Source organism: Gadus macrocephalus, chromosome 12, assembly GCF_031168955.1.
Source record: "Gadus macrocephalus chromosome 12, ASM3116895v1".
Taxonomy (NCBI): domain Eukaryota; kingdom Metazoa; phylum Chordata; class Actinopteri; order Gadiformes; family Gadidae; genus Gadus; species Gadus macrocephalus.
Genome location: NC_082393.1, coordinates 17,317,641 through 17,345,123, shown reverse-complemented (window position 1 = coordinate 17,345,123; position 27,483 = coordinate 17,317,641). Strand labels below are relative to the sequence as shown.

Below are 27,483 nucleotides of genomic sequence, written 5' to 3'. Positions count from 1 at the left end.
CGCCCCCTACCTGGCCTGCCACCAGAGGGGACCCGCCCTCTGCCTGGCCCTCCTCCTGAGGGGACCCGCCCTCTGCCTGGCCCTCCTCCTGAGGGGACCCGCCCTCTGCCTGGCCCGCCTCCTGAGGGGACCCGCCCTCTACCTGGCCCGCCTCCTGAGGGGACCCGCCCTCTACCTGGCCTGCCTCCTGAGGGGACCCGCCCTCTACCTGGCCTGCCTCCTGAGGGGACCCGCCCTCTACCTGGCCTGCCTCCTGAGGGGACCCGCCCTCTACCTGGCCTGCCTCCTGAGGGGACCCGCCCTCTACCTGGCCTGCCTCCTGAGGGGACCCGCCCTCTACCTGGCCTGCCTCCTGAGGGGACCCGCCCTCTACCTGGCCTGCCTCCTAAGGGGACCCGCCCTCTACCTGGCCTTCCTCTTGAGGGGACCCGCCCTCTACCTCGCCTTCGCCGGCCTCCTGAAGGGTTCCGCCTTCACCGCTGCCGGCCTTCTGAGGGGGTTCTGCGCCACTGCAGGTCTCCTGAGGGACTGAGCCCTCATCGTCCTTGCCGCCGGCCTCCGGAAGGGTTCCGCCTCCACTCTGCCTCTGCTTGCCCCCCAGGCCGTCCGCCTGAGGCTCCCTGCCATGCCCTGGGGCAGTTTTCTGGCCGCCCGCTTGACGTCCCTCGGCTCTGCCCCAGTCCATTTATTTTTTTTTGATTCCCCCCTCCTGGCGCCCCTCCACCCACCCGTTTTGGGTTTGACTTTCTTTGTTTTTTTTGCTTGTCGTGGGTCGCCTGGGAGTCGACCCTTAAGGGGGGGGTACTGTCAGGGTGTGTGTGTTTCCCTGGTTTTCCCTCCTGTGTTGATTACTGTTCCCTCCCCTAATGTGTCTTAGCTGTTGCTCGTTGTGTTTGTTATTTAAGCCCTCGTCTTTCCTTTGTTCCTCGTGCTGTCATTGTGGTTTGCTGTGGTTGTTTGTGGTGGCTAGTCCTGCGTGTTCCGTGTTCCCTGTCGTCTCCCGAGTTCCCTGTCGTCTCCCGAGTTCCCTGTAGTCTCCCGAGTTCCGAGTTGTCTCCCGAGTTCCGAGTTTCCTGTGCCTTAGCCTTTAGGTTGAATAAAGTGCCGTTTCCGTTCAATACCGTCTGCGTTTGGGTCCTACCTGCCTGCATGCACCCGCAGTTCCTTAACAATTAGTTATGATTTTGATCTCAATTCAACTCAAACAACATTGTTCTTGTAGATGGGCATCAGAAAGTTATTCACTCGGAGCAGGGATAAAGCAGCAAGGAGAAATGAGAGAGGTACGCTAGGTAACAAGGCAATGCAAACCACTTTTAGGTAACAACCCAGTTGAGTTGACCACTGGTCACTAGCCCAAGCCTAACAGCAGCAGAGTGCCGGAGGAGGTGACGGAGGAGTTGAAGGAAAAGGTGAAGGAGAGGGGGATGTTGATGAGCACGAGCAGAGGTGATATGACTATTACTTTCATATTAATTAGGAATAACTGCAAACAGGTTATACACAAGTAACTTTACATATGCATTTATAAAAATCTAGATAGTGAAAATGCAGACAGGAGACTGTAATATGTTCTTGTTGCTTCAAGACTCAGTGCAGCAGAGTGCAGAGGAGGAGAGGAGCAGATTGAAGGGACGCAGGTAGAGTTGGCATTGAGAGATGACACTGACAGGTGAGACTCGCTTAGATTTGATAAATTTTATTTGAACTTTTAATGGTTATCTGAGGTAACCATTGATCATATGATTTTTTGTATGTTGCACCAGACAGGAGAATCAGAGGGCAGAAGAGAATGAGCTGGTTGAGGCAGGGGAAATGCAGAGAGAGAAGGAAGGACAACAGGAGACAGACAGGCCAGAGAGATCACACCCCTGATATGAGACTGAGAAAACAGTTGCCACAGTGGCAGAGAACATTAGACTGGGGGCAAGAGAAAAAAGCAGTGTCCACAATGTTGAGGGACATACAAGTGATCTTGGGGGAAAGGAGTCTGGCCCAAACCAAGTTAAGTTGTCAAAATATCCCCAGCACAACTTTGGTGCCAAGAATCGATCCTTTAACGCCAACTGGTTTGAAAGCTTTACATGTCTGGAATATTCCAAGTCTAAAGATGCAGCCTTTTGTTTTCCCTGTAGAATATTTGGGAAACATTTGAAGAATGACACCTTTGTAAACACTGGCTTTCAAAATTGGAAAAAAGCTCTGGATGTCTATAGAGAGCATGAGAAATCACCAGCCCATAAGGCAAGCATGGAGTCTTGGTGTAGTTATAAAGCCAGTGCGGCTCATGGCAGTGTTGTCGAGCAGTTGGATTCTGCAAGTGAGCGTGAAATCAAAGAGAGACGCGAGTACCTCAGCCGGGTTGTGGCTGTTACCAAGTTTTTGGGTAAAGAAAATATCCCATTCCGTGGCCATGATGAGGGCATGTCCAGCGACAACCAGGGAAACTTTCTGGAGTGTATGAACCTCTTGAAAGAGTTTGATCCTTTTCTTCAGGCATATTCACCACCATCTCACAGTACATACTTATCACCTTCATCCCAAAATGAGGTCATTCAATGCTGTGCCCAAGAGATAGTAAAAGCTATCAGTCAAGAAATAAAGGAGGCTGGAATGTTTTCAGTAATGGCAGATGAAGCGAGAGATGGCACCACTGAGCAGCTAGCTGTGTGTGTTCGTTATGTTGCTGGGGGGAGTGTGAAAGAGCATTTGCTAGCCATGACAGATTTGAAAGGGTTTGACGCAGAGTCCATTACCACTGCAATTGAAGATCAGCTAAGATTGAATGGCATAGATCATGTGAAGGTGGTTGCACAGGCTTATGATGGCGCCTCAGTCATGAGTGGGACTGTTGGAGGGGTCCAAGCTAAGTTCAGAGAGAACCATCCCATGGCCATTTATGTGCATTGCTATGCACATCAATTGAATTTAGTGCTGTGTTGCACATGTCAAGCCATACCAGAGGCCAGGAATTTATTTGACCTCCTGCAGAATGTGTATACATTCTTTTCAGGCTCCCTTGTTAACCACGACAAGTTTAAGGAGACCCAGAAACAGCTTGGCTTACAGCCTTCTGAGCTGGTACAGCTGTCCAAGACCCGATGGTCGTGCCAGCTGAGGTCAATCAACTCTATGATAGAGAATTTCCCCGCAGTTCTCACGTGCCTATCCAACATCAGCAACCCCACGGCTGTGGGTTTGCATGCCAACCTTGCCAGGTTCACCACAATTTATCTGTTGATGGTCTTCAAGACTTTTTTGTCTGTGACAGAAAGTCTTCACAAATACCTGCAAAGTGAAACTGTGGACCTGGCAAAAGCAGAGGAGTTTAAATGCGCTGTGTGTGCCACTCTAAAAGAAATGCGCACTGACCCCAAAGCGACGGAGGTATATGACCGTGCAAAGGCCTTGTGCGAAACGCACCAAATCCCTGAGTCATGTGTTCCAAGACAAAGGCAAAAGCAAAGACGCCTGGAGGAGTACATAGTCGAGTCTAGTTGTGGGGCAGCGAGTGACCTAGGCAATGCTGAAAAATTGAGAACAAATGTCTACCTACCTTGCCTAGACAGGATAGAGTCTATCACATCACACTCTTATATGTCTCTCTTGGGAATGTAAAGCTTGAAGGCCGCTCCCACCATCTGTAATCTGAGCCTAACTCAGACTAAACCTGGCTGTAACAAGAAACAGAAAGGAGAGGGGAGATTGTAAATGAATATTTGGAGAGAGCAGTGATCTGGGAAAGAAGCATATCGCAGGGGTCTGCAACCCTAGGCACGAGTGCCACCAATGGCACGTGGCAACATAATCATTGGCACACTTAAAAATAATAAATAAAAGAGCTGCCTTTGATCAAGGCCTGGACTAAAGACCTCGCTAGCAGGAATGAAGACATAAACTGGGAAACTGTGTGGGAGAACATTTTTCAGGCATCCAAGAATCCCAATCATCAGTTGATTTACTTCAAAATGTGTCAAAGAGCCTATCATACACCACTTGTGCGGTTTCATATGAAACGGATAGGAAAACTGACTTGTGTAACCTCAATGTATCTGGAACTTTTAAACACATGATGTGGGATTGCCCAGAGGTATATGATTTTTGGAGGAAAGTGGCTTTAACTTTGTCTGATATAATTGGCAAACCTATTGTTACGCCACGTCCCGCTACACGGTCCAACACCCACCTCTAGTGGCGGCAGGTCGTAACTGGTCCCCCTTCCCTCAGCCCACCTGTCGGCAATCTCCAATCTACGTTCCCTACTTCAGCCGGGGATCCCCAATCAGCCTGCGCCAGTTCGTCGGACGCTTCATCGGCCCCTACACCATCTCCAAGGTGATCATTCCCTCTGCGGTTCGCCTAAACCTCCCCCTGCACTCCGCCGCATCCACCCCACCTTCCATGTCTCTCAGATCAAGCCAGTCTCTACCAGCCCGTTGTCCCCCCCCATCCCACCTTCACCTCCGCCTAGGATGATTGATAATCATCCAGCCTGGACGGTCCGTCGACTCCTGGATGTGCGGCGCCATGGGCGGGGTCACCAGTACCTCGTCAATTGGGGGGGTACGGTCCTGAGGAGCGCTCCTGGGTTCCCCCGGAGCCACATCTTGGACCAATCACTCATCCAGGACTATCTCCAGGATGACCCGGCTGTGGTGGGGCGTCCGCCGAGAGGCTTCCGTCGAGGGGGGGGTACTGTTACGCCACGTCCCGCTACACGGTCCAACACCCACCTTTAGTGGCGGCAGGTCGTAACTGGTCCCCCTTCCCTCAACCCACCTGTCGGTAATCTCCAATCTACGTTCCCTACTTCAGCCGGGAATCCCCAATCAGCCGGCGCCAGTTCGTCGTTCACTTCTAGCAAGTTCCTATCGTCAAATCAGCTCCATTGCCAAGTCCTGCTTGAATTCCCTGTCCCTCTGGTAATCCCTTTTCCCCTTCTCTAGTTCTCCCGCTACCTGCCTGACTACCCGCTACCGGACCTCCCCCTGCCTGACTACCCGTCCGTTGTCTAGCCCATGTCCACCTGATTGCCTGCCCGGTACCAGACCCCCGCCCGCCTGACTTCCCGAACGATCATCTAATAAATTCCTTTACCCATACCCTGTCTCTGCCTCCCTGCGTCCAGCACTTTGGTCCCAGTTTCCCGTACCGTAACACCTATACCCCTAGAAGCTTTATACTCAATGATGACTCACAAATTGGACTGAGTCAGAAACAAAGAAAGCTATGGCTTGCTGGATTAATAGCTGCCAAAAAATGTATAGTGCAGCGCTGGCTACCACCTCACGGACTACAGCAAAAATGGCTACAATATTTCCAAGATGTGGTCATGTAAGAACTGTCCACACCCCGGGTAAACAAAGCTAAGGCCACTACGTTGGAAATGTGGAAGAAGGCTGCCTGTGTAATAACAGACCAACTTAAAACGTAGAAATTGCATACTTTGTTAACATTTTAGTGTAATGCTAAACCGAGGTGGAGGGAGGGGGATAGGGGCCGCCAGCGGGAGGGGGAAAACGGGGTGGAGGGAGGGAAGAAAAGGGGGTAAAATGTTTATCACAATGTTTTGTTTTCTGAATTTGAAATAAAAAAACTATTGCTCACAAAAAGAAAAAGTCTTTTTTATTTCATTATTATTATTAAAAGATTTCACCGCACAATACGCCAGCATAATTATTACTACCAATTTTTTATTGCACATTATTCTGTTCTGGGTATTTCCTCCCAGTACAAATATGACAAAACAAGTTAATGAAAGCAGTGTTCTGAAATGGGATCAATTGAGAAGAAAATATTTAAAATATTGTTGCAAGTTGACTGTATGCATTGCCTTCACATGGTTTTGCAAAGCTGTACATGTCTTAACGATATTGATGTGGATGGTGCCAACATTCTCATCTATTCTTGTTTTTCACATTTCTCACAGTGCAAATATGTTTTTGAATGAGTTTCTGAAAGTGGTGTATCAAGATGGGACATATGTAATTACAATTTGTAAGCCCATGTATCAGAATCAGAATCCCTTTATTGTCATTGCAAGTGCAACGAATTTGGGGTAGAGGCTTTCAAAATAAGTGCTTTCTAAAAATAAAAATAAATGTGATGTAGCAATGTACCAAATATTACAAAAAAAATTCTTTTTTAAATGTTGATGCATGATTGTGGACTATATGGAAATAATACAATTCCAGGTCTTCTGGAAATGTTTTTGGTCGTAGTGTCATACTTCAGCTTAATATTTAATATATTGTTGCTTAAGGCACACTCATTAACGAGAAAATGTCCAACTGGCACTGCATGTTGAAAAGGTTGCTGACCCCTGATATAGCGGTTCTGGGAGGGGTGACCGAAGTGGGGTTAAGGGACAAGAGAAGTACAGAGGATTTACTATGACCCCCAAATGCTCCCTCCGGGACCAATTTGGATTTAGGGGCAAATTCAGGGGCTTCAGTAAAAAACGTGTGCTACAGTCTGACTGACTTCATTACAGGGCTGTTCACATATGCATTTAGTATATTATCAGTATTTACCGCAATAATATTCAGAGCATGTTTGATTTACCTCCTTTGGTCCTGTTGCAATGTTTTCTTCTTGGTTTTACACAACCACACACACACACACACACACACACACACACACACACACACACACACACACACACACACACACACACACACACACACACACACACACACAGACACAAACACCCCTCCCCCCCACACACACACAGATGAGAGTGCATAAGCTGATTTTCTACAAAGTGTGTGTTGGTATTTGCTGATTCTAGCTTGCAGGCAAGCAGGTTCACTCAGCCTTTTTGGATGAACAAACCACCCTCTTGCTGTTTGCCTCCATAGAACATATCCCTCTATACTTACCCTTTATTTTGCCCGCTTGCTGGGCTTAGCTATTAGCCTCATCACTTCCGCAACGTAGGAGCAGAAAACACTGTTAGATGCATATGCCAGGCACTTACTGTGTTAGAAAGCTACCCGCCGAAGAAGGCTGTTTGTGAAAGTGGGTCAGCTGAGTGGAATCTCCTCAGTACATCACTCAGTACATGTGTCACAATTACAAAGAAGGCTTTTCCCAGGCCAAAGTTGTGAGAGAGGTGCCACTTAACTCAGTGCTCTGCCCTCAGTGATCTGTTTATTGATTGTTGTATTTTGCTTTAAGCATAGAGCGTACCAATCGGTCCAAAACAAACATTGATAATAATATAATCAGTTATCCAACTCTGGTTGCATTTTTCTTAAAGCATGAGTGTAGCAATATCCTGGTATATCCCGATATCATTATTTCTGGGAGTATACAGGAGTATTCCAGTCCTGATGCACCTCTTTTCACACAGTGGTTATTTAGCCGAACTGGTCCCCCTATGTATTATTTTCTTACTGATTTATATATCCAATAGTTTTGTAGCAGAAATGTACTATGTGTTAAATATTCAAACTAAACACCATAACAGGGCATATATATGCATAAAAAACAAAAAAACGGAAAGATACGGAAAGAAACGAACAAAAAATAAAGGCATTATGCATGCACAGGCCTGTGTGTGGCCTGTGTAGGTGTGTGATAGACAGTATGTGTCTATATTGTATAGTATAGGATAGAATGGTCATTGCTAAAAGCTTTTAAAGTTTTTTTGTTTTTTTTTGTAAAATAGTACCAAAAAAGGAGAGGTACATACACGCCCTCAATGATTGCAATTTAGGTTTGGTTGCTTGGTTGCGTGAAATGCTTCAGTGCTGCCAGTGGACCTCCAGCAGCCTTGGCCCTGGGGAGCTAGAGACCCCTACTAGATGACGTCAGTCTGTGGGAACTCTGTGGCCTAATTCAGCCCTCTTGTTGTTTTCTCCCACTATGTCACACATTGATGTCCAGCCCCAGTACATGTTTTTTACTGGAGATGTCTCTGTGGCTGCGGTTCGAGTTTTAGTGTTTGGTTACTCTTTAAAAGGCCACTTTTGGGAATTAGAAGTGTCGAGAGGCTGGTGGCTGGGAAATATTGCGTTGTTCCATGGCAGGAATGGCTGATTGATGGAATGCAGGGAGAAACAGGAACTTGGAGCCATTGCTGTGAAAACATTCTCATTCATTTTTTATTTTTCTGAATTAAACTGATTTAGAAAACAACATTTCCTTTTCTTTCAACTCATATTCCTTTGATTGCTGCATTTCCTAATTTCAGCTTAGACCCATAATAGAACAATTAAAAAGTGAATGATGCATGTTGTGGACTGCTGTTTGCTACATCGTTTACCACAGTGCAGGGTAAGCAGATCTCCATATAATGCTTATTTAATGTAATTATACTCCATTCAGTTGTTTTTATCCAGATCTCTATCACTGACCCCACCCGCCCCCTCTAATCCCTGGGGTTGCCTACTACAGCAGTACTCTCTCTTCCTTCCCACTGTTTCACTGCATATTTTACTGCCTTTTGACATTCCCCAACACTCATTTAGGGGAGGTAAACGCTTTTGTATGCGTTACTAGACATTAGTTATTATTTTACATCCAAAACGTGACCAGGCAGTGGGTGATTATTAAGCTCTTTTTGATCTTGTTAAACACCAAAATAACAGTAGGGGGATGGATTCTTGCAGTGTTGCTGTAAAGAGGATTGTTGCTGACACAGGCGTCCACACAATCCACAAGATGCTCAGCTTCACAATTAGAGTAGCCATGCTTTACCAGAGGAGACCAGTTTCACTCAGACAGTGGAATGCATAAATCACTGGCTGTGACGTTTGTGGACATTTCATTCATGGTTCTTCATGGTTCTTTATAAATCCTATAGGTTCTTAATTATGTCACTTCATTGTTTCTACCTGGATAATATACCACCCCACTTCCCACCCTTTCTATTTAGTAAAACAATTAAATTAGGGACACAATGAACCGCCTACAGTACTTGACACAAATCTACTTTAACCCAAATCCATCTCAGATTCTGTTCCAACCCACAGAGGTAATCTACCTGCTTCCTCTGCTGTCTAGTGTGATTCATCAGCAGTATATTACAGGATGAAGTGTCTGTTCACCACACCAAAAGCCCATTGCTTTCAGTGGTATAGAGAATATAAAGAAGTAGTATAGTTGAGTCTGAATTGCATGGTGATTACCGTGCACACTCAGGGTGCAGTTATCAATTGCCTAGAAAAACCAAAACAAATTTAGCTGGATTTAGCTATTGATTTACTGTCTTTAGCTGTAGAATAAAAGCTTTAATGCTTCACAAGGGTGACCTTAATCCAATTGGGTCACAAAAAACTGCAAAAGCATCAAAATGACAGTAAACATCCTTTTTTTCGTACAGTGTGTATCACTGTATATTTCATTACATTGTTTGATCGCAAGTCAAGAAGCTGCAAATATCTAATCAATCAAGAGTACGTTGATAAAAAAACATGGATGATGAACTTTGTGGTTCATCAAACACATATACACACATACACCATCAACACACCTGATTTGAACGTCTGTTTTCCCCATGCTAACATAGAGTGCATTAGCTGAGTGACAGGATGCACTACTTTACTAATGGATGTGAGGAAGCCAGAACTGCTTAGCTTATTGATTAGAGTGGAACACAATGCCTTGCTGTTTAGGGATGTCTGGGCAGAGATACACGGTTGTGAGAGAGAGAGAGAGAGAGAGAGAGAGAGAGAGAGAGAGAGAGAGAGAGAGAGAGAGAGAGAGAGAGAGATGGATACCTGGTTTGAGTATCCTATTTAGATTTATCTAGCAGAAAATATTTGATGCAAAATGGCCCGCGGAGGCCAGCCAGGCCTGTGGAAATGGGAAAGAGTTTCCCAGTTAGTCTTTGAGCCGAGTATTTCTGTTGAACTCATTCTTGGTCAGGATATTGAATAAAACAGACATGTAAAACATTTAAAATATCTTTAATCGCTGGAGAAGCATGTACATATTTGCATACCGCTCAATATATTCCCTAACATAAATTGTCATATTATTAATACTGTTTTACAAAGTATAATAACACTTTCTTGAACAAGTTGCATACCAAAAGAAAGTCGCTTTTGTACTCGCGGTTACTCGTACGAGCAATACGTGGATGTGCAAAAATATCCATTACACTGTCAGCCTCTGTGGCCTTTCTCCCAGATGTAACATACTGTATAGCCGTATGGAGGCTCATACACAGATTGGGACAAAACACACACACACACATACACACCTCACACATGCACATACATACGCAGTGACATAAGCAGGAGAATAACATTGATGGTTGTGCCAGGGTAAGCTGTACTTGATGCCTAATTTGCCTCAAAATGGGCACTCTGGATGCTGATGCGTGTGCATGTGTGCGAGTTGAGTGTAACAACACATGGACAACACACAACAACCCTGGTGTAGTTCTCTATGTTTGCCTGCTGTGCTGCTCTGCTCCGACTCTGGAGATGCAATTAGCAAGCCTCTTGCACTTAATCAGACATAACCCTGTAGCGGTGCTTATGGTCACCAGGAGGCAGAGGCATCGCCACCCCAATGCTTAAGAGCTTTTCAGCAAATGCAGAGAGTGAGAGTGCAAAATACGATACGCATTGGATCCAAAGCTGCATCGCGGTTCACTTCATGGTATTGACCCTACTGAAGGAGTCGGAGGTGAAGGAAAGCTAAACATTGCATGACAGTTTCACAGCCTTCCCCGGAGTAGTCACCCTTAATGAGTAGCAGTTAGCTGTCTTTACCTTGAATAAAACATCTGTGTTATGCAACAGCTGATGATAGGACCAATATGACTATTGTAACAATATGGTCCTTTCCAGGCAAAGTAACCAAAAAAAATTCTGGCTATTCCTTATTCCAGTTAGAACAGACAATAATACATGGTTGCTAGAGGGCCACTGTTCTGTCATTGGCATGGCAACACCGTTTATACAATCTCTCCTATGTAATCATGCTTTGTCTTGTAGCCAGAATAGCAGGGCACCTGAGGTTAGGGCAAACATGTCAAGCCGTGGCATTAAATCTAGATATAAATCTTTACATTGAGTAATTTAGAGTCAGACGACACCCTTATCCACGGCAACATAAACGAGTGAGTCTTTGTATATTGAGTTTAAGCATGGCGAAAATAGTTATAACATGCTATTATGCATTTCCTATAACTTTATCTCTGAAATCAAACAAGGTTAGATTCCCTAACCCTAACCCAAATAAACGTATTAAACAGAAACCCTTCACACAAGGCTAGTGGAGATTGAAACAGTGAACACATTGTTTTAACTATATTGCATGCATTAAGCAAATCATAACAAGCTGTTGTGCACAAATACTGTAGCTCCAACACAGAGACACAGAGACAAAATCAGTTCTTATAAATATATTGACATGTTTGAGGTCATGAAAACATGTTTTTGCTCCAGCTTCAGACGAAACCCTGGACAGGGCTGCTTCCAAGCTTAAAAACCAAAGCCCCTGACAAACTGACCCACGCATTCCCAGCATTACTGCAACGTCCACTAATGTGGCGAGCCAATCTCAAGATATGTTACTCCAACGTTCACTCATGTGGCCAGCCAACATCTCAAGATATATTACTCCAACGTCCACTAATGCGTATCACAGCTATTTGGAGTCCTCTGTGGTTTTCTTTCTCCATATGGTGCGAATAATGTGGAACGAAAACCACAAACTAGTGAAGCAGTTTGTGGTGAGCAACCATTCAACATGAATGGTTACTCAGAAAACGGAAAGGAAAAAGCAACTAGACCTCAGAATGACTTCACGTCTGTTGGGTTGAGGCACGCACCATCTTAGATACACGCGTCTGGATTATACTAGAAATGTCCTTGTGTCCCTGGAGTCTGGCCTGCAGTCACTGTTTCATCTCACACCAGTCCACACATAAGTGTGTGTGTGTGTGTGTGTGTGTGTGTGTGTGTGTGTGTGTGTGTGTGTGTGTGTGTGTGTGTGTGTGTGTGCGTGTGTTTTGGCCATGGCTTTGGGTTTTTCCACAGCCATGTGCTATTGGACAGTAGAGAGGTGAGGAGGATTTGAGACCCCACTCCCCTCCAGAAAAAAACCACGAGAGCGACATAAGAGGAGATTCTCATGTTGTTGCTTATCTTCTCATGACTTCTGATGCAGAATCACTTTTTGTAAACGTGCTGTTCGGTCCTGTTCTACTTGAGTCAGTATTATTCAGAAAAACAAAGCACTGATTGCATAATGTTCTTTCCCTTTCGCCCCTCATCAAATACTTTAGGCTATTTTTAAAACGGTATGTTGATAAATTCAGCATTGCAGTGAAAGATGAGTTGAAAGAGCTTTACATTTGCACCCTGACCTATTACACAGACACACACAATCACACACAGAGGTGTCCAACAATATGAATACATTAATAATTTCCCAACCATTAATGATGGTGATTGTAATGGTTTGAAATATTTTCTTATAAATAAATCTTTGCGAACAGAGTCATGCAAAATCCATTGGGTAAACTAAAAGTAGAAAACAGCACTCCTAAAATCTAAAAGATAATAACAGCAGTGCAGTTAGAAGAGGAAGGAGAATACAGGCATATGCAGTTTAGGTTGACATCAACCAGGCACAACATCTACTTTCCAAATGTAGCTAAGATGGGTCATTATAATCGTAAAACACAACACTGAGCCATATTTAAGATTGATAAGCTCTACAGCCAGTCACGATTAGTACCTGATGCACAGAGTAGCTGTATTGCGTTCACTGAATATACAATATTGCATTTAGTCATTTAAGCACTGACGGCATTAGCTTCACAAAAGGAGAACGGCGACAAACAGTGTTTACATTGCAAAGGAGAGACACTTGATCGGTTGTCATGGTTGTTCTTTGTTTGCCTTTCTTTAGGAGGAAACACTAGGGTCTTCCATTCTTAACCAATGAGCCCTTGATGTTTTGGAACCAAAGAGTATTAAATACTCTTTGGAACCAAAGAGTATTTAATACAGTAGCAAGGACTATGCTTCGGTTTTTCCCAAATCATCAAGTACTCTTTTGCTTTTATATTATTTTACAATTTTTGTTATATATCGATATTGATAAACAGCCACAGATACATTGGACCACAAATTTGAGTATAATAAGTTTCGATACCAATATCGTTGATTGATGTCGCTGTCACATAGGAGTAAAATATAACATACACAATTTATGTTCCAATTGATTACATGCCAATATCTATACAATTATTTTGATCCATGTGAAGTTTGAAAACATGTCTAACCACATGCTGTCTTCTACTGATTGCATAACTTTAATAGAGATGACACTTAATCATTGACACTTAGTCATTATCCTGAATAAAGGAGAAATTGTTGTTAGTTTTTAAATCTCAGGTGTTGTGAGGACACACATCCGATCACTGTGCTTGAACTATCTTTAAACGGGCAAACAAAAAAACTTTGTCTTATTATTCCACCAAGGCACCATTCCATCAACTGACATCACACCCAGGGATTGGCGATAGGAAACCAACCCTGAGATCAGACCAGAGAACACAGGATTCTCATCATTATTTAGTGTGTGATGGCCCACCTGGGCGGTCCAGATTGGGGTCTCTCTTCATGTCCCTCCAGCCTGACATTATAGCTTGATAATGTATTTGCATATGTACAAGAAAATATGATAATAATTATAATTTCCTTCGTACTTTTTCTACTCCAATTCTCCCTCTTTACTTCTCTCTTCTCGACCTGGGTTGCAAATAGTATTATTATTGTTATTTGAAATAGAGTTTATTAGAGGAGAGTTTGATTGTAAGTTTGGGCTTTTGCGGTCTTTGACAGTTCCCAGGAGGGGTGGATTCACATTCATGTATTGGCTTTGTAGATCTCACAAGAACGTGACATCGTCTTGGGATTGTACCCAGCGCCAGTGGGCGTCGTACTCCAGGTGCATCTTCCCATTAATCTTGCAGGTGTCCAGGTCCTTCTTCCCGTTTGTGTAGGCTTTGTATTTGGGGCTGTGGCTCTTTCCCAGTTTGTCGCTGAGACATGGCTGGATTGGATCGGAACCACTAGTTTTCTTGGCCGATTCTTCCAAGGTCCCCATGTTTTTAACGGGCCTAGCCTGACCAATGTCCTTGCTGACTGGGTCTTTCTTACCCAGCTCTTTGGTCTTTGTCCAGATAGCAGCCTCTCCTTTAGGGCCTTCTTTAGCTTGACCAGCAGCAGCTGCCTTCTTCCCAGTGGCTATTGACCTGCTCCCACCCTTTGCAGCTCCGGCAGCGGCCACAGCAGTCGCCTCCGCCACGCTTCCCGCCCCAGTGCCCGCCGGACGTCCGTCAGGCACATTGGCGGTCAAAGGACCCGTCCCGGCGCTGGTGCCTGCGCAACCGCCGGCCCCCTCCACAGCGCTGGGGGCCAGGCTGCCAGTCCGACCTCCAGCAGGGGCCACATCGGGCCCTGGGGACCGAGCTGCAGTGGGGGAGCAGAGGACGGACTCTGAACTCGTGGGTCCATACTCGTCCATGTCGTCGGCAAGTGTGTCTAGGTAGCTGCCGATGGAGATGTTGTCAAGCTTGTCGTTTGGGTCGTGGAGGCTGCTCCAGGAGCCACGCCAGGAGGTGTCTGGACCCTCACCCAGGCTGTACTGGCTGCTGGTTAGGCTGCTGCAGCGGCTGTTGAGTGTGCTGCGCTCCTCAGCCAGCCAGCGCACCGCCTCCATGCCCTCATGGAGTGCCAGCAGCTGCTGCAGGATCTTCAGGTCCAGTGAGCGCAGGAAAGCCTGGGGAGCACAGAGACAAGATGGGTGAGCTAGCGGGATCACGAGGGGGCTACCTCCTGCTATCGCATATCGTTACCATTTCCAAATAGTTATCTTGCTATGTGTACTCTAACTTTGGACCTTGTAGTAAATTTTAAAGAATTGCAGGGATTATATAATGAATCGCTTTATTGTCAAGTTTAGGAGAGGAAAAAAATGAATGTATCAGAGCAAATTAACCCGAAAGCTGTTACAACACCGGGAGTCAAAGTAAGATGCTTATATATTTCAGTTTCAGCTGCTTAGCCGTATCTCATGATGGCCTTAATATGTTGCATGTCACTAGTATTGCAGTAATGGTGAAAAAATGACCTCTAATGATAATATAATGGCGAGCAAAAAGACTGGAAGAGATTTAGAAAGGAACGGAATTCTGCTGAAATATTGAATCATTTGGTAAAATTAAGAGGAGGACAATGATCCAGAGAGTGGCCGGGCCTGCCAACCTACTGCTCCAATCAGCTTACAAAAGCAAAGGCAGGAATAAGGGTGAAAACGTTGGTCATGGATCACTCCTCCTCAAACACATGAGGAGGTCTGAGGAGGAGTGAGTAGGGCAAGGACTGAGCGAGCCGTCATTCAGGTCATGCATCCATTCAGGTAGTATCCGTCCCTACTACACAATAATCATTCTGCTACATCATACAGCCCTATCCCAACAACTCCCCATCCATCCTTCACTGCAGGGCCAGCGTGGTCTGGCCTCTACACAAGGGAGAGGCCAGACCACCAAAGGGAACAGATGCCCCAAACTGTGCCGACTAATCCATGTAATTCTGCAGCTCAGAACTAGCATTGTGCAAAGGTAGACTGGTCTACATTTTATTTTATCTTAACTGTATTTCATTTTTTAATACCTACCTTTGCTATAACCTATGAATGTCATAGCACTACTGTACACATCCACATAACGCATTTACTAACCCATCACAGCATTTTTACTCACTCGGCCCCTAAGGGCTTAAGTCTCTGACCTTTACACATCATTGTCTACATTTTGTATTTCCTGCAACCGGGAGGCCCATCAGTCTTCTGTCCTTGTCAATAAAACTGTGGAGAACAATCCATTGATTGTTGGATGTCAACATAGTGTTGTGGTCACAGTGGGAGCAATGGTTCCTAACAGGTCTTCTATAGTTACACAGAGGATTTACTACAGGATGAGTGTCCTAGGAAGCATAATAAGACCAAGGCAGTCTTGGAAAACAAATAATTTCCACAGAATCATCTGCATGAGTAGGCGGTGCCTGGCCTCTTGCTGAACCATCAGGAAAGGCTCAGAGTGACAGGCTAAAGCTTCCTTATGCGATCCAGGGTTTCCCAGCTGCATTTTCCCATTCGTCTATCAAAACATAACAACCCCCACCCATCCATGTCTCCATCCATTCACCTATAATCTGTTCATCTCCTCGTCCATCCATTCATCAGAGTCCAAATAGTGAACGGCCAGGTAAAAATAGTTATAACTTAAATGCTCTTATAATACTTGACACACGGCTCTGTAGGAGTAGGGGCATAGTGCTATAAAAGGCTGTCCCACAGGCAGCAGAGTAATGGACGGTTAAGGGAGGGGATCAGACCTGAGGTTTTGAGGTTATGACTGGCGGGAGCAGAGTCGTTAATGAGGATGGCAGCAAATATACCTCCCTAGCAGAGTCGGCTGTGTGTTTGTGTGTGTGTTTGTGTGTGTGTGTCTATGTGTGTGTGTGTGTGTGTGTGTGTGTGTGTGTGTGTGTGTGTGTGTGTGTGTATGTGTGTGTGTGTGTGTGTGCGCAGGTGTCTGAGGTTTTGAGGTTACGACTGGCGGGAGCAGAGTCGTTATTGAGGATGGCAGCAAATATACCTCCCTAGCAGAGTCAGTTGTGTGTTTGTGTTCGTGTGTGTGTGTGTGTGTGTGTGTGTGTGTGTGTGTGTGTGTGTGTGTGTGTGTGTGTTTGTGTGTGGTGTGTCTGTGGGCCCTATTTTAACGGTCTGAAACGCAAGTGAGAAGTGCCAAGCACAAGTAGCTTTGTGGGCGGCTCTATGGCGATGTTACTATTTTACCGGCGTAAAAATGACTCTTGCGCCCGGCGCAAATCTAAAAAGGGTTGGTCTGAAGTAGCCTAATTACCCGTAGGTTTGGTTTGGGTGTATTAGCAATAAACCATTGAGAGTGCCAGCTCCCATCCCCTTCAACAGCCATGAGTGCATTTGAATCTGACGAGTTGATATTTGACAGCGCTTCTGCAGTCTCCAATGCGACAGATGCACATGAATTTCAAACTTCAAATGGCTCATTTTATGGCCAAATAGTATGGCCTAAGTCACACATGGAATAAGGTTTTCTTCCACAACTCAAATAAATTTCGACAAAGAAAACTTTACACACATATGATATGCGATAACTGTGGTTCTATTTAATGATACACGCAATACATTATAAACATCGTTTCTTATCAGTATTGAATGCATTATCGTTATTGACTTGTGTTCCTAATATGCATGTGTCCCCCCATTAATATACATTGCCATGGACTGTATTATGCGTTACGTGTTTAGTTTGCGTGTGTTTAAACCGATGGACGCACACACACGCGCCCGCATTCATTAATTATTTTACAGATACACACACGTGCGCCCGCGTTCATTCATTCTTTTTAACACTCACTCGCGGTAAAACAATGTTTTCTCACGATCAAATACTCATCAATCCTAAAAGTTATGGGCATGTACACGGTGTCTGTGTCAAGAAAATATGTGGTTGCTGTGCGGTGTTTGCAGATGAATTTATTTAAAAGTACAACTTATTACCGCTGTATCAGCTGTTCTTTCCCAAATAATTTACCAAGAATGTGTGGCTAGGTAGATAAGAGAAGCAAAGTGTGTGCGCGAGGTGCACAAGCAACATTATGCATGCGCCCTTAAAATAGCATCTGAACAACACGCCACTGACTTTAAACACGGTATTTCCTGGTTTGAGGCGCTAGTGATTTCTGAAACTGCAAAATAGCACCAGGGAACGTTTGTGCCATAACACGCCTCCTCCTTTCGCCGAACCACCCCTTGGGGTGCAAGATCATTCCCTAATTTACCGACGCGTGGCGAAGGAGGGAAAAGAACGCTCTGCGCCAGTTGCAAACTAGCAACGACACATGTGCCAGTGAGAAAGTCAATTGCGCCGAATGCAAGATAGGGCCCTGTGTTTGTGTGTATGAGAGATCTGTACCTTGAAACGTACACTGTTTAAGCTGCTGTTCTATGTTTACAATATGGTTTATACTATTATGTTGTTTGCCTGTGTTTTACAACGTATAAGTAGGCCAAACAGGCTTATTTAATACCGGTAAAGGATTTTCTCATGATATTTCGAGAACGTATTTATTTATTTTTTTAAATTAATGCACACGATTTCAAATGGGCAGAAATTGTATAACTTAGTTACATGCTCTATCTATGGAATGGCTGTTTCAAAGTTTTAGAAACCCATTTAAAACGTTTGGCAGTTTTTTTCCATTGAGCGAAACATTAAATTGCAATTTTTTAATAAGAAAAAGTAAGAAAACTTATAACCTAAATAAAAAAAATGCATACAACCTAAATCCGTTTTTTATTCCTTCTTTGCTATTTGCCAACAATCTATTAGCAAACTGGTTCCAACTTTTTGCCAATATCAAAGGCGTTTGCCTTTGATATTTCATTAGATTCTGCAAAGCTCTGGTTCCAAATTTTATTGTGTGTGTGTGTGTTGGTCTGTGTGGGTGTGTATGTGTGTGTGTGTGTGTGTGTCGGTCGGTCGGTGTGGGTGTGTATTTGTGTGTGGGTTTGTGTGTGTGTGTGTGGGTGTGGGTTTTTGTCAGTGTGATATCAACATGAATAGAGTAAAATATCTATTTTTTTGCTCATTTCGATCCGTACTACTCAAGGTGGAAACTAAAGGGTAGAGTGGACCAATCATAACTGCTTTCATGCAAAAACTTCCTGTTTACTAGTGGGAGTTTTCTATTTGCCTAATCTACTTTGGCTTTGAATGGTAAATCTTTCATGTTTGAATCTATTTAGGATAATTTATTATACTAATCTGGACATGAAATCTGCTCCTACAGCAAACAATATCCTGTCCCTATCCTGTAAACTGCTGCACACATGCCTGTTCACCACATTTCATTAAAAGTTGTATTTTATACTTGCACCCTGTATTGGCACTCTCATTTAATCTAACGCCACGTTTATTTTCCCTTGCATGGGTGTGTGTGCTTATCTATGTGTGTGTGTGTGTGTGTGTGTGTGTGTGTGTGTGTGTGTGTGTGTGTGTGTGTGTGTGTGTGTGTGTGTGTGCATGTGTGTATTCTTATTTATAAGAATAACAAACATAATTTCTAGGTAATCCCACCAAGGAAATTGCATTCCACTACCTGCATTCCAAAAATGTTCAAATCAGATGGTGTGTGTGTGTCTGTGTGTCTCTGTGTCTTTGTGGGTGTGCGCGCATGTTAAAATTATTCAGAAAGCCTTGATCATGTTTCCATCCGTGCGCGTCTTGGCATCCGTGGTTGAAAGTGAGCCACTCACATTGGCGTTGTGTCAAATTATGTTGATGTTATGCTCTGGGTTCCATCGCCCTTAAGCTCTAAGCTCAAATAAGCATAGTGTGGGTTCTCGGTTCTCTACGTGGTCCCTGGCTGCATGTATCACTGCCTCACCCCTCCTGGTTCTCACACCAAATGATAAACGCATGCATGCATGCAGGTTGTTTCCCTACCAAATACGATGGGACCACCAGTGCATGGTCTCTTTGTGGTTTTCTTTAGGGTATTTTCCTCTTACTGATACCCCAGGCATACAGGGACTGCAGGAGTGTTAAAGCCAAACGGAGCAGGCCCCTGTGACTCCTTTCCCCTCCCCTCTCACAGGGCCGGGGAGATATAGTGTGTGACTGTGAAGGTTAGCGGTTGATCTGCGATGCGGAAAGACCATATGGACTGGTGTGCAGAGACCCTACACAGTAAACCAGTTTGAGATCTATGACATCTAATGGACATGAGTGATAACGACGCCTTGGGGATTATCAACACACTTAACAGTTGCTGCTGCCACTCTCTCTATCTCTCTCTCTGTCTCTTGCTCTTTTTCTGCATTACTGACTGCACATATTCGTCAATGTGTATAACCTTTCCATTTGAACTATTTTTGTAAACAGAGCTGATTAGAGTAGAGGTCACATCTGATTAATCGTTTCTTGCAGGACGTCATTATGGATTGACCCCAGTGTCCACACTCATGTCTTTCAACTGTTTTTTCTCTCTCTGTCTCTCTCCCTGTCCGTCTGTCTCTGTCTGTCTCTCCTTTGCTCTCCCCAGACCTCCCATCGAGCCATCTGTTTCAATGTCAGCTCTGCTTCTGTCTGATGATCGTTCCTTGGTTTCCATCATTTCCTCTTGTCTCCCCCTCTTTGTTTACCGTGCTGCTCGTATAATTTAGCTTTTTCTATCAAATAAAAATATCTGTAAGAGTTGTGTCTCTCTCTGTCTCTGTCTCTCTCTTGCTCTCTCTCTCTCGTATTCAATCTCTCTCTTTCTCGTCACTCTCCGTGTTAATTTTCATCTGAGAAATCTTACCTAGGTCAGTATATGTTTGCCCTGCAATTATACATAAATTCCTGGGATGGTAATAACAACCATCTCTGCTTTAGGACTTAGAAAAGTTGGGGTTAAAAAGGGCATGACAGGCTAACCCTAAACCCAGACAGATAGGAAAAAGCATTATTAGGGAAAATCTGACTAAATCTTGGCCTCGGATGTTACTTTGGGACCTCCGCAATTGGAATGTGTTCCATTCTGTTGCATATAAAGAATATGCAATAAAATATGACCTACATAATGTTGCTGCCATCCTGCTAGTATCATTATTAAGGAAACTCTTTCCATTTACAGCTATGATGGTTCAATCACTATGAGATCCATATTCCCACGCACACACACAGACACGCACACACAGGTAGAGATGAAGAATTGTTCATTGGGATGTGTTTGGATGGTGGCACACATATGAATCAGCATGTGGATGCTTTTGTATGTGTGTGCACAGCCTGTTCATAGAGCAGCCCTGTGCATGTGTGTTAGTACTGTACAATTCTGTACTGTACTTCACATCTGACTAAGCATATCTATTTTGAGTGCCATTGTTAGAATCTAAGTTAACTTCATAATACACACACACAGACAGACGGACGGACGGACAGACAGACAGACAGACACACACAAATTGTAATTAATTTAATTCTTTATTTGAATCCACCAATCACATTACAAGAGACAGGATTCAAATATTTCAGAGATGAGATAGGTCTTTGTTCAAGGGTAAAAAAATCATCTCCTGCGCCACACTAGCAGACTGCCTATCACTGCTGATATGGAGCAGAACTTTGCTAATTGTTTAGATTTTCTGCTGGAGAGCTCTGCCAGCCCACTGAAAACACGGTTCTGGACATGCCCCAAGCTGCCAAAAATAAACACTATTAGCTTGCATTGGTAGCCTACTAGGTCCCTTAGTATTTCTAGAATGGGCTGGTATTTAATAATTTTATCGTTGAAAGCAATTTCCATACACACACACACACACACACACACACACACACACACACACACACACACACACACACACACACACACACACACACACACACACACACACACACACACACACACACACAGGGAAGTAGCACTGCTCTATCCTGGCAGTCTCACAACCTTCTGCTACTCCTATGCCCCCCTCTGTGAAAATGTCCACATGAATCCCAGCATGCTTAGAGGCAGGGATAGGCTGACTTGGTCAACAACAAAACAACAATGGGAATACATTTGAATATTTAAAATCCACATGTTCCCAAAGTGAAAATGGGCTGTAAATGGGCTTGGTGGAAGAGGTCCCCCTATGTGTAGCGCTTCAGCGTCATTATATTTTTTCTTTCCCAACCACAGATGAGGCGAGCTTCTCAATTGGCCACTGGAATGACATGAATGTGTGGGACCCACATGTGACCTCAGAAGAGGAAAGCTACTTGTTTGTAGTTGTGCTTTCTGTACAAATAAAAACAATCACATCTCATATCTCTAGTGTAAAAAGAACACACACATATCTATTCCATATGTGCATAAAGTGTATAAACAACAAGTACATCTATATTACATATACCTAGTGCATAAACAACAAGCAGATATGTATTCCGTATTTCTAGTACATATGCAACAAGCAAATCTATATTTCCTATTTTTAGGATATAAAGAACCACACACACATCTCCATTTTATATATGTAGAGACTAAACAGCACACCTAGTTTATATCCCCAGACCAATTATATTATTTTCAATGTGCATCTGATACTACTTTGGCTTACTAAATATTCCTCCTGCTAGGCCTTTTCCTGCTACTTATTACTACTTATTTATCCTATTACTCCTTATATTGATGACTGATGATGATGATGAGGAGGATAATGATGATATGTTACTTTCATGATCATCCCCATAATCTTTCTTCAAAGATTATGATGCTGTTAATGTTGTTATGTTATTATATTCATGTGTGTCCTTTAACAGCCACCTGCCGCTACTCACACAGAAGGCGCTACTGAATCATTGGACTGAGTGGATGGCTAAACCTATGAGTCAAATCATTGTGGAATAGCCTATATTCTTGCTGTCATACCTGCTTTCTAAATTGACCTGCATGTGTGGATGTGTGTGGGTGTGTGAGTGTGAGTGTGTGTGTGTGTGTGTGTGTGTGTGTGTGTGTGTGTGTGTGTGCGTGTGCGTGTGTGTGTGCGTGTGCGTGTGTGTGTGTTTCTGTGTGTTTTTCTTTTTAAAATGCATGCAACACTCTATTCAGTCGCCTTGACATGTCGATCTTACCATATCGATCTTTAACTTCCTAATCTTTTCATCCAAACCCTTCTTGCCCGCATCGCGGTCTGCCGCTGCAATCTCGAGCCCCTTCATCGACGACGCTTCGTCTCTCATACATTTGATCAAGCCCTCGGGGATCTTTCGTCCGATCTTTACCTCTATGTCTCTGAGGTCTGGAAGGACAGTCTCGCCGTTTGCGCCGTCATCCATCGCGTCCTGTTATGTTGACGAACAATTTTTTTGTCTCTAAAAAAATCGAGAAAAGCACCCAGGTCCTTTTTGTTTTAGCTTCCCGGAGTGGTGTGCGAAGCTGCAAGTGTCACCTCTAGGTAGACGGCCAGCATCCTACCGTGGTCAATTAGTTTGGATGCGCCGATAGAATAAACAAGTTGGCAGCCTTTGAAAGCGCAGCTGTGATGAAACGAAAATCGACCACTGAGTTTCACCATTCGACGGGCATTTTGCAATACTTATGGCAAACAAATGGATAAGTTCATCATGTAACGGCACGAAACCTTATCGCACTGATCGTGGATGACTTGCCCCGTCGCTTCGCTCGTCCGGCGTTTCTACCGTCGAGGGCAAAAACTATTAATTCCTTGGTTACTTGAATGGAGATGTCGAGACGCAGAAAACGGGATGTTTTGGAAGGCTATAATCCGTCAAGATGCATTGCGTAGGACCAACTGCACGGCAGCCACACCACAGTCTCCCTGCATTTTGGTCACAGCAACCAGCAGCCGCAGAGCTGAGCGATAAACGCACTGTTTCGCCTGCCGTAATGACTGTAATATCACGCCCTCTCAAAGCTCCCCATGGCTGATTCGCTACTCCTGTTCCACAGAGCTTTTATATTTTCCAGCAGTCCTTGACTAATGGGACAGGATCTGCCCACAAAAAATATGATGCTAAAAAGAAAAAAAAGACGTTGAAAAGTTGTCCTGGGTTTGTTGGTCAAAAACATATATTTAAAACAAATCAAATCTTCTGTCAGCATTCGAATGCAGTCATGTCTTTCTGCAGATTGAAAGATTAAGACTAGAATTCTGGATCATGTGTATACTCTGATCATTGGCCGATTCACCTCTCATCACATCATTATATGAATGCATACATTAAACCTAATCTTGCACATCTCTCTATTGAGTTAAACCCCTCAATGAACAATTGAAGGGTGTTTTGGATGCTTGTTTTAGACATTGTTCAGAAACTATGGCTGTTAATTGGAAGCATGCTTTTATGCATTTGTGCTATATGGACAAGATAACGCACATTCATTTATTGAGAAAATTAAGTGAGCTCCTAAGAAGTTACAGCATGCTACATATTTTCTATCTCCTGGTGGTTTTTCTCTCTAAATGCCAAAGTTGGCAGGGGGAGCAGCAGGAGAGTCTCTTAAGACACAATCCTTCTCTAACCTTATGGATGACCTACTCATGGTAACATGGTCTGGCATCGATTTCATCCACTCAAAGAAAATGTACAGTACAGACCAGAATATGAATTTATAAAAAGAAAAAAGGAAACAACAGGTTATTAAGGGAAAATTTTACTATTTTGAACCCAAGGCCCTATTCACAGATTTTCTGATTCTTCATCTGTGAGTCAGTGGGTCTACTTTTTTACAGCAGAATCTCTGCGGAAGAGCCTGGACCGGAAACAAAGAAAGTAAAGGGGCAAAGTTACACTGTGTTTCCTGTTTCATCACAGAGATATTCAACCAAAGAGAAACTCATTGGCACAAATGGATAAAGACTATAATAGGCGTATTTATATATGGTCAACTACATTTTCCAATGACATGCTTACTGATCACTGCTGCAGTAGATAGTTCATCAAAACAAATGATGAGATGAAATCAAGTGAAACGCCCGATATACCAATAATTAAGTCTGATTTGTGTGAGTGCAGGAGTGTCGAGTGTGGCATTATTTAGCAAATTTAATCAGTATTGATCTTTTTTTATTAAACATTGCTGGCAATTTTAGTAGTACACTTCAATACAAACACACAGACACAAACACTATCTCAAGTCCCAACAGCTCCTTTATCCAGACCTGTTTAAGGACTAAACCGCACACCTAAGGACTGCACCTATTGTTAACCTTGTTATTTGTTATTTATTTACTAAATTTTTCGATTATTTCAGGGTCCCTGCACATTTGGCACATTTATATTTATATTTATACTTATATTTATATTATACCTCATATTTCATCGTACTTATTTATTTACTTAACACACAGGTCACCTACAAACGGAGAGTTACATGTATATAGTATGTTTGTTTTATCTTAACTTTATCTTATTAAAATAGTTTTGTACTATAATTTTATTTTCAATTAGTAAATGTATTGTATATATACTGTTTTTTCGCTCTTCTCTTCTCCCACTGTACTGCTGGTCACCTGTGAATTTCTCCCAAGGGGGATTAATAAAGGACTATCTTATCTTATCTTAAGGAGAGGTTAAAGCAAACAATAAATAAATAAAATAAAATAAAAAATAAAAGGTGGTTGAGCTTCATTCAACATATATTGGCCATATAATCATGAAAGATAAATAATTGCATATCACACAGTATGTTTAAATTATTATTCTAAATTAAGGCCTAGAATAACAGGGGTCCATCTTCTTATGAACAGAGGTACTTTCAAATGTAAAATATTCATAGTCATAAAATAGTCATATTTTCCATATGGACATGTAGATTTTTTGTCGTCTCTGAGTTTTTGTTGGTGGACTAGGCTGCATCCAATTAATAGTAATAATTTTACTTGCAATCATTAACATAATATGTAACATGTAACGTTGGTCCTTAGAAAGCAAATTTTCAGGTATTTCTTCAATAAGAAAAGTAAGGGGTCCAGAGGGATATCCATCCTGAAAAAGTTGTCCAATTCCTCTTTAATGTCTTTCCAGTATGTCTGTATCACGGAGCCAACCCACAATATGTGGCTATGGTCCCACATATTATTTCTTCAGCAAATGGAGAAACAGTTTCTCCAGCAAATGTTGGGGAATTGTTTTTGAACCTTATACCTTAAAGGTCCCATGACATGAAAATCTCAATTTATGAGGTTTTCTAACATAAATATGAGTTCCCCTAGCCTGCCTATGGTCCCCCAGTGGCTAAAATTTGCGTTTGGTGTAAAACGAGCACTAGCTGTTCTGCTCGCCTTTGAAAAAACGGAGGCTCAAGCGCGCTGATTTGGAAATCTGTACTCATGACGTCATGAGGAATCTCAGCTCCTCCCCTTACTCTGCCTGGCCCGCCCAGAGACGTTGGCCCGCCAATGAGACTCGACCGTGCGAGAGCCACATGTGTGTGTGTGAATACACACACTGTAACGCAAGTGTTTCTTGTCGGTTCTTTGACGTGTCTTGTATTTCCACAACGAGACTGTCGTGGGGGTTATCTAAGCCATGGTTGAGAAGGAATTGGGGGAAAGGAACTTTGGTTTGACTCGCTGAAGTACATGAACTGCGACATGCCGCCGGTTGCCGCGAGGCACCATCGCCCGGCAGCGGGCAGCCGGCGGCAGGCAGCGCGCGGTTCAGTCGACTTCAGGTTGATGTGAAAGTGGAAGAACCAGAGACGTCGCAGAACCCGACAAAGTCGTTTGTGATTCATAATATCGTCTGGAGGCGCACACAATATGTTATATGATATAGATATCTATGTATTATATGATATTATTTAGATATAGAGCTCCAGGACTGTAACGCAAGTGTTGTACACTTCCTTGTTATTTGGATAACCGTTCTGCTGTTGGTGTGATGGCGCATAACACGTCGGACTCTCGTATCTGGTATTTCTACAACGAGACTCGTATTGGGGGTTATCTCAGCCAAGGTTGAGAATGAATTGGGGGGAAGGAACTTTGGCTTTGACTCCCTCAAGAACATGAACCACGACAAGGAGGAGAAAGGGATCTTTGCCGGGCAGCGCTTATGCACCTCCGCCTCCGGCGGTGGTCCCTCAGCGGGGCTCAAGCGGGAGACATTCGCCGCCAACAATCCCTTTCTCCTCCATGTCGTGGTTCATGTTCTTGAGGGAGTCAAAGCCAAAGTTCCTTCCCCCCAATTCACAACCATGGCTCAGATAACCCCCAAGACAGTCTCGTTGTGGAAATACAAGACACGTCAAAGAACCGACAAGAAACACTTGCGTTACAGTGTGTGTATTCACATTGATGTGGACGTTGAAGAACCAGGAACGTCGGAGAACCCAACGCGGTCGTTTGAGATTCATAATATCGGCTCACACAGCTTTTGGCCGTGATAATATATATTATATGATATAGATATCTGTGTAGGCTATATGATAATATTTAGATATAGAGCTCCAGGACTCCCGTGTGTTCTAGAATATTTACAGAACACGGCTAAAGGCTGTGTGCGGCTCGCCATTGAGATACATCCACTGTAAACAGAGCGCATGGTGGCTGCAAGCTGCTCAGGGCCACACCCCCACCCTCCTCCTTGACACGCCCACCGAAACAGCGCATTTGGGGGAAGCTCAATGTGCGACTGGCTCCGAGTGGCTGTAACTCTGCACCACGGCTGAATTTAGGGAACGTCTTTGAATACTGTGTTAGTTGCCCACTAATACCTATATTAAAGAATACATAAAATAGCATGTCATGGGACCTTTAAAAGGGGTCCTAAGGAATCTCACCTTCACCTTCCAGTCAAATTCTTTCCAACCCCTATTGGTATTGTCTGTTGCGTCTTTCATAAGACTCATAGACTTATAGATACGTGATATTTGATGCTTTTTGATACCAATTGTTGAGAAATATGTA

General features: G+C 43.7%; 1 protein-coding gene across 3 annotated transcripts; it reads right to left on the bottom strand.

Annotated features, from left to right (window-relative positions):
- Nucleotides 1-9,898: 9,898 nt before the first annotated feature.
- Nucleotides 9,899-23,500, bottom strand: lurap1 (leucine rich adaptor protein 1). Of its 3 annotated transcripts, XR_009528232.1 has the most exons (3): nt 22,682-23,499; nt 12,066-14,754; nt 9,899-11,839 (listed from the first exon to the last, which is right to left on the bottom strand). XR_009528232.1 is itself a non-coding variant. In XM_060066205.1 (2 exons), exons 1-2 carry the CDS (start codon nt 22,883-22,885, stop codon nt 13,861-13,863), a joined length of 948 nt encoding a protein of 315 aa, XP_059922188.1. In that variant the 5' UTR covers nt 22,886-23,500; the 3' UTR covers nt 9,899-13,860. The 3 variants fall into 3 exon arrangements, 2 of the variants coding, with proteins under 2 accessions (XP_059922188.1, XP_059922187.1); XM_060066205.1 differs by having other exon boundaries at nt 9,899-14,754; nt 22,832-23,500; XM_060066204.1 differs by having other exon boundaries at nt 9,899-14,754.
- Nucleotides 23,501-27,483: the final 3,983 nt, after the last annotated feature.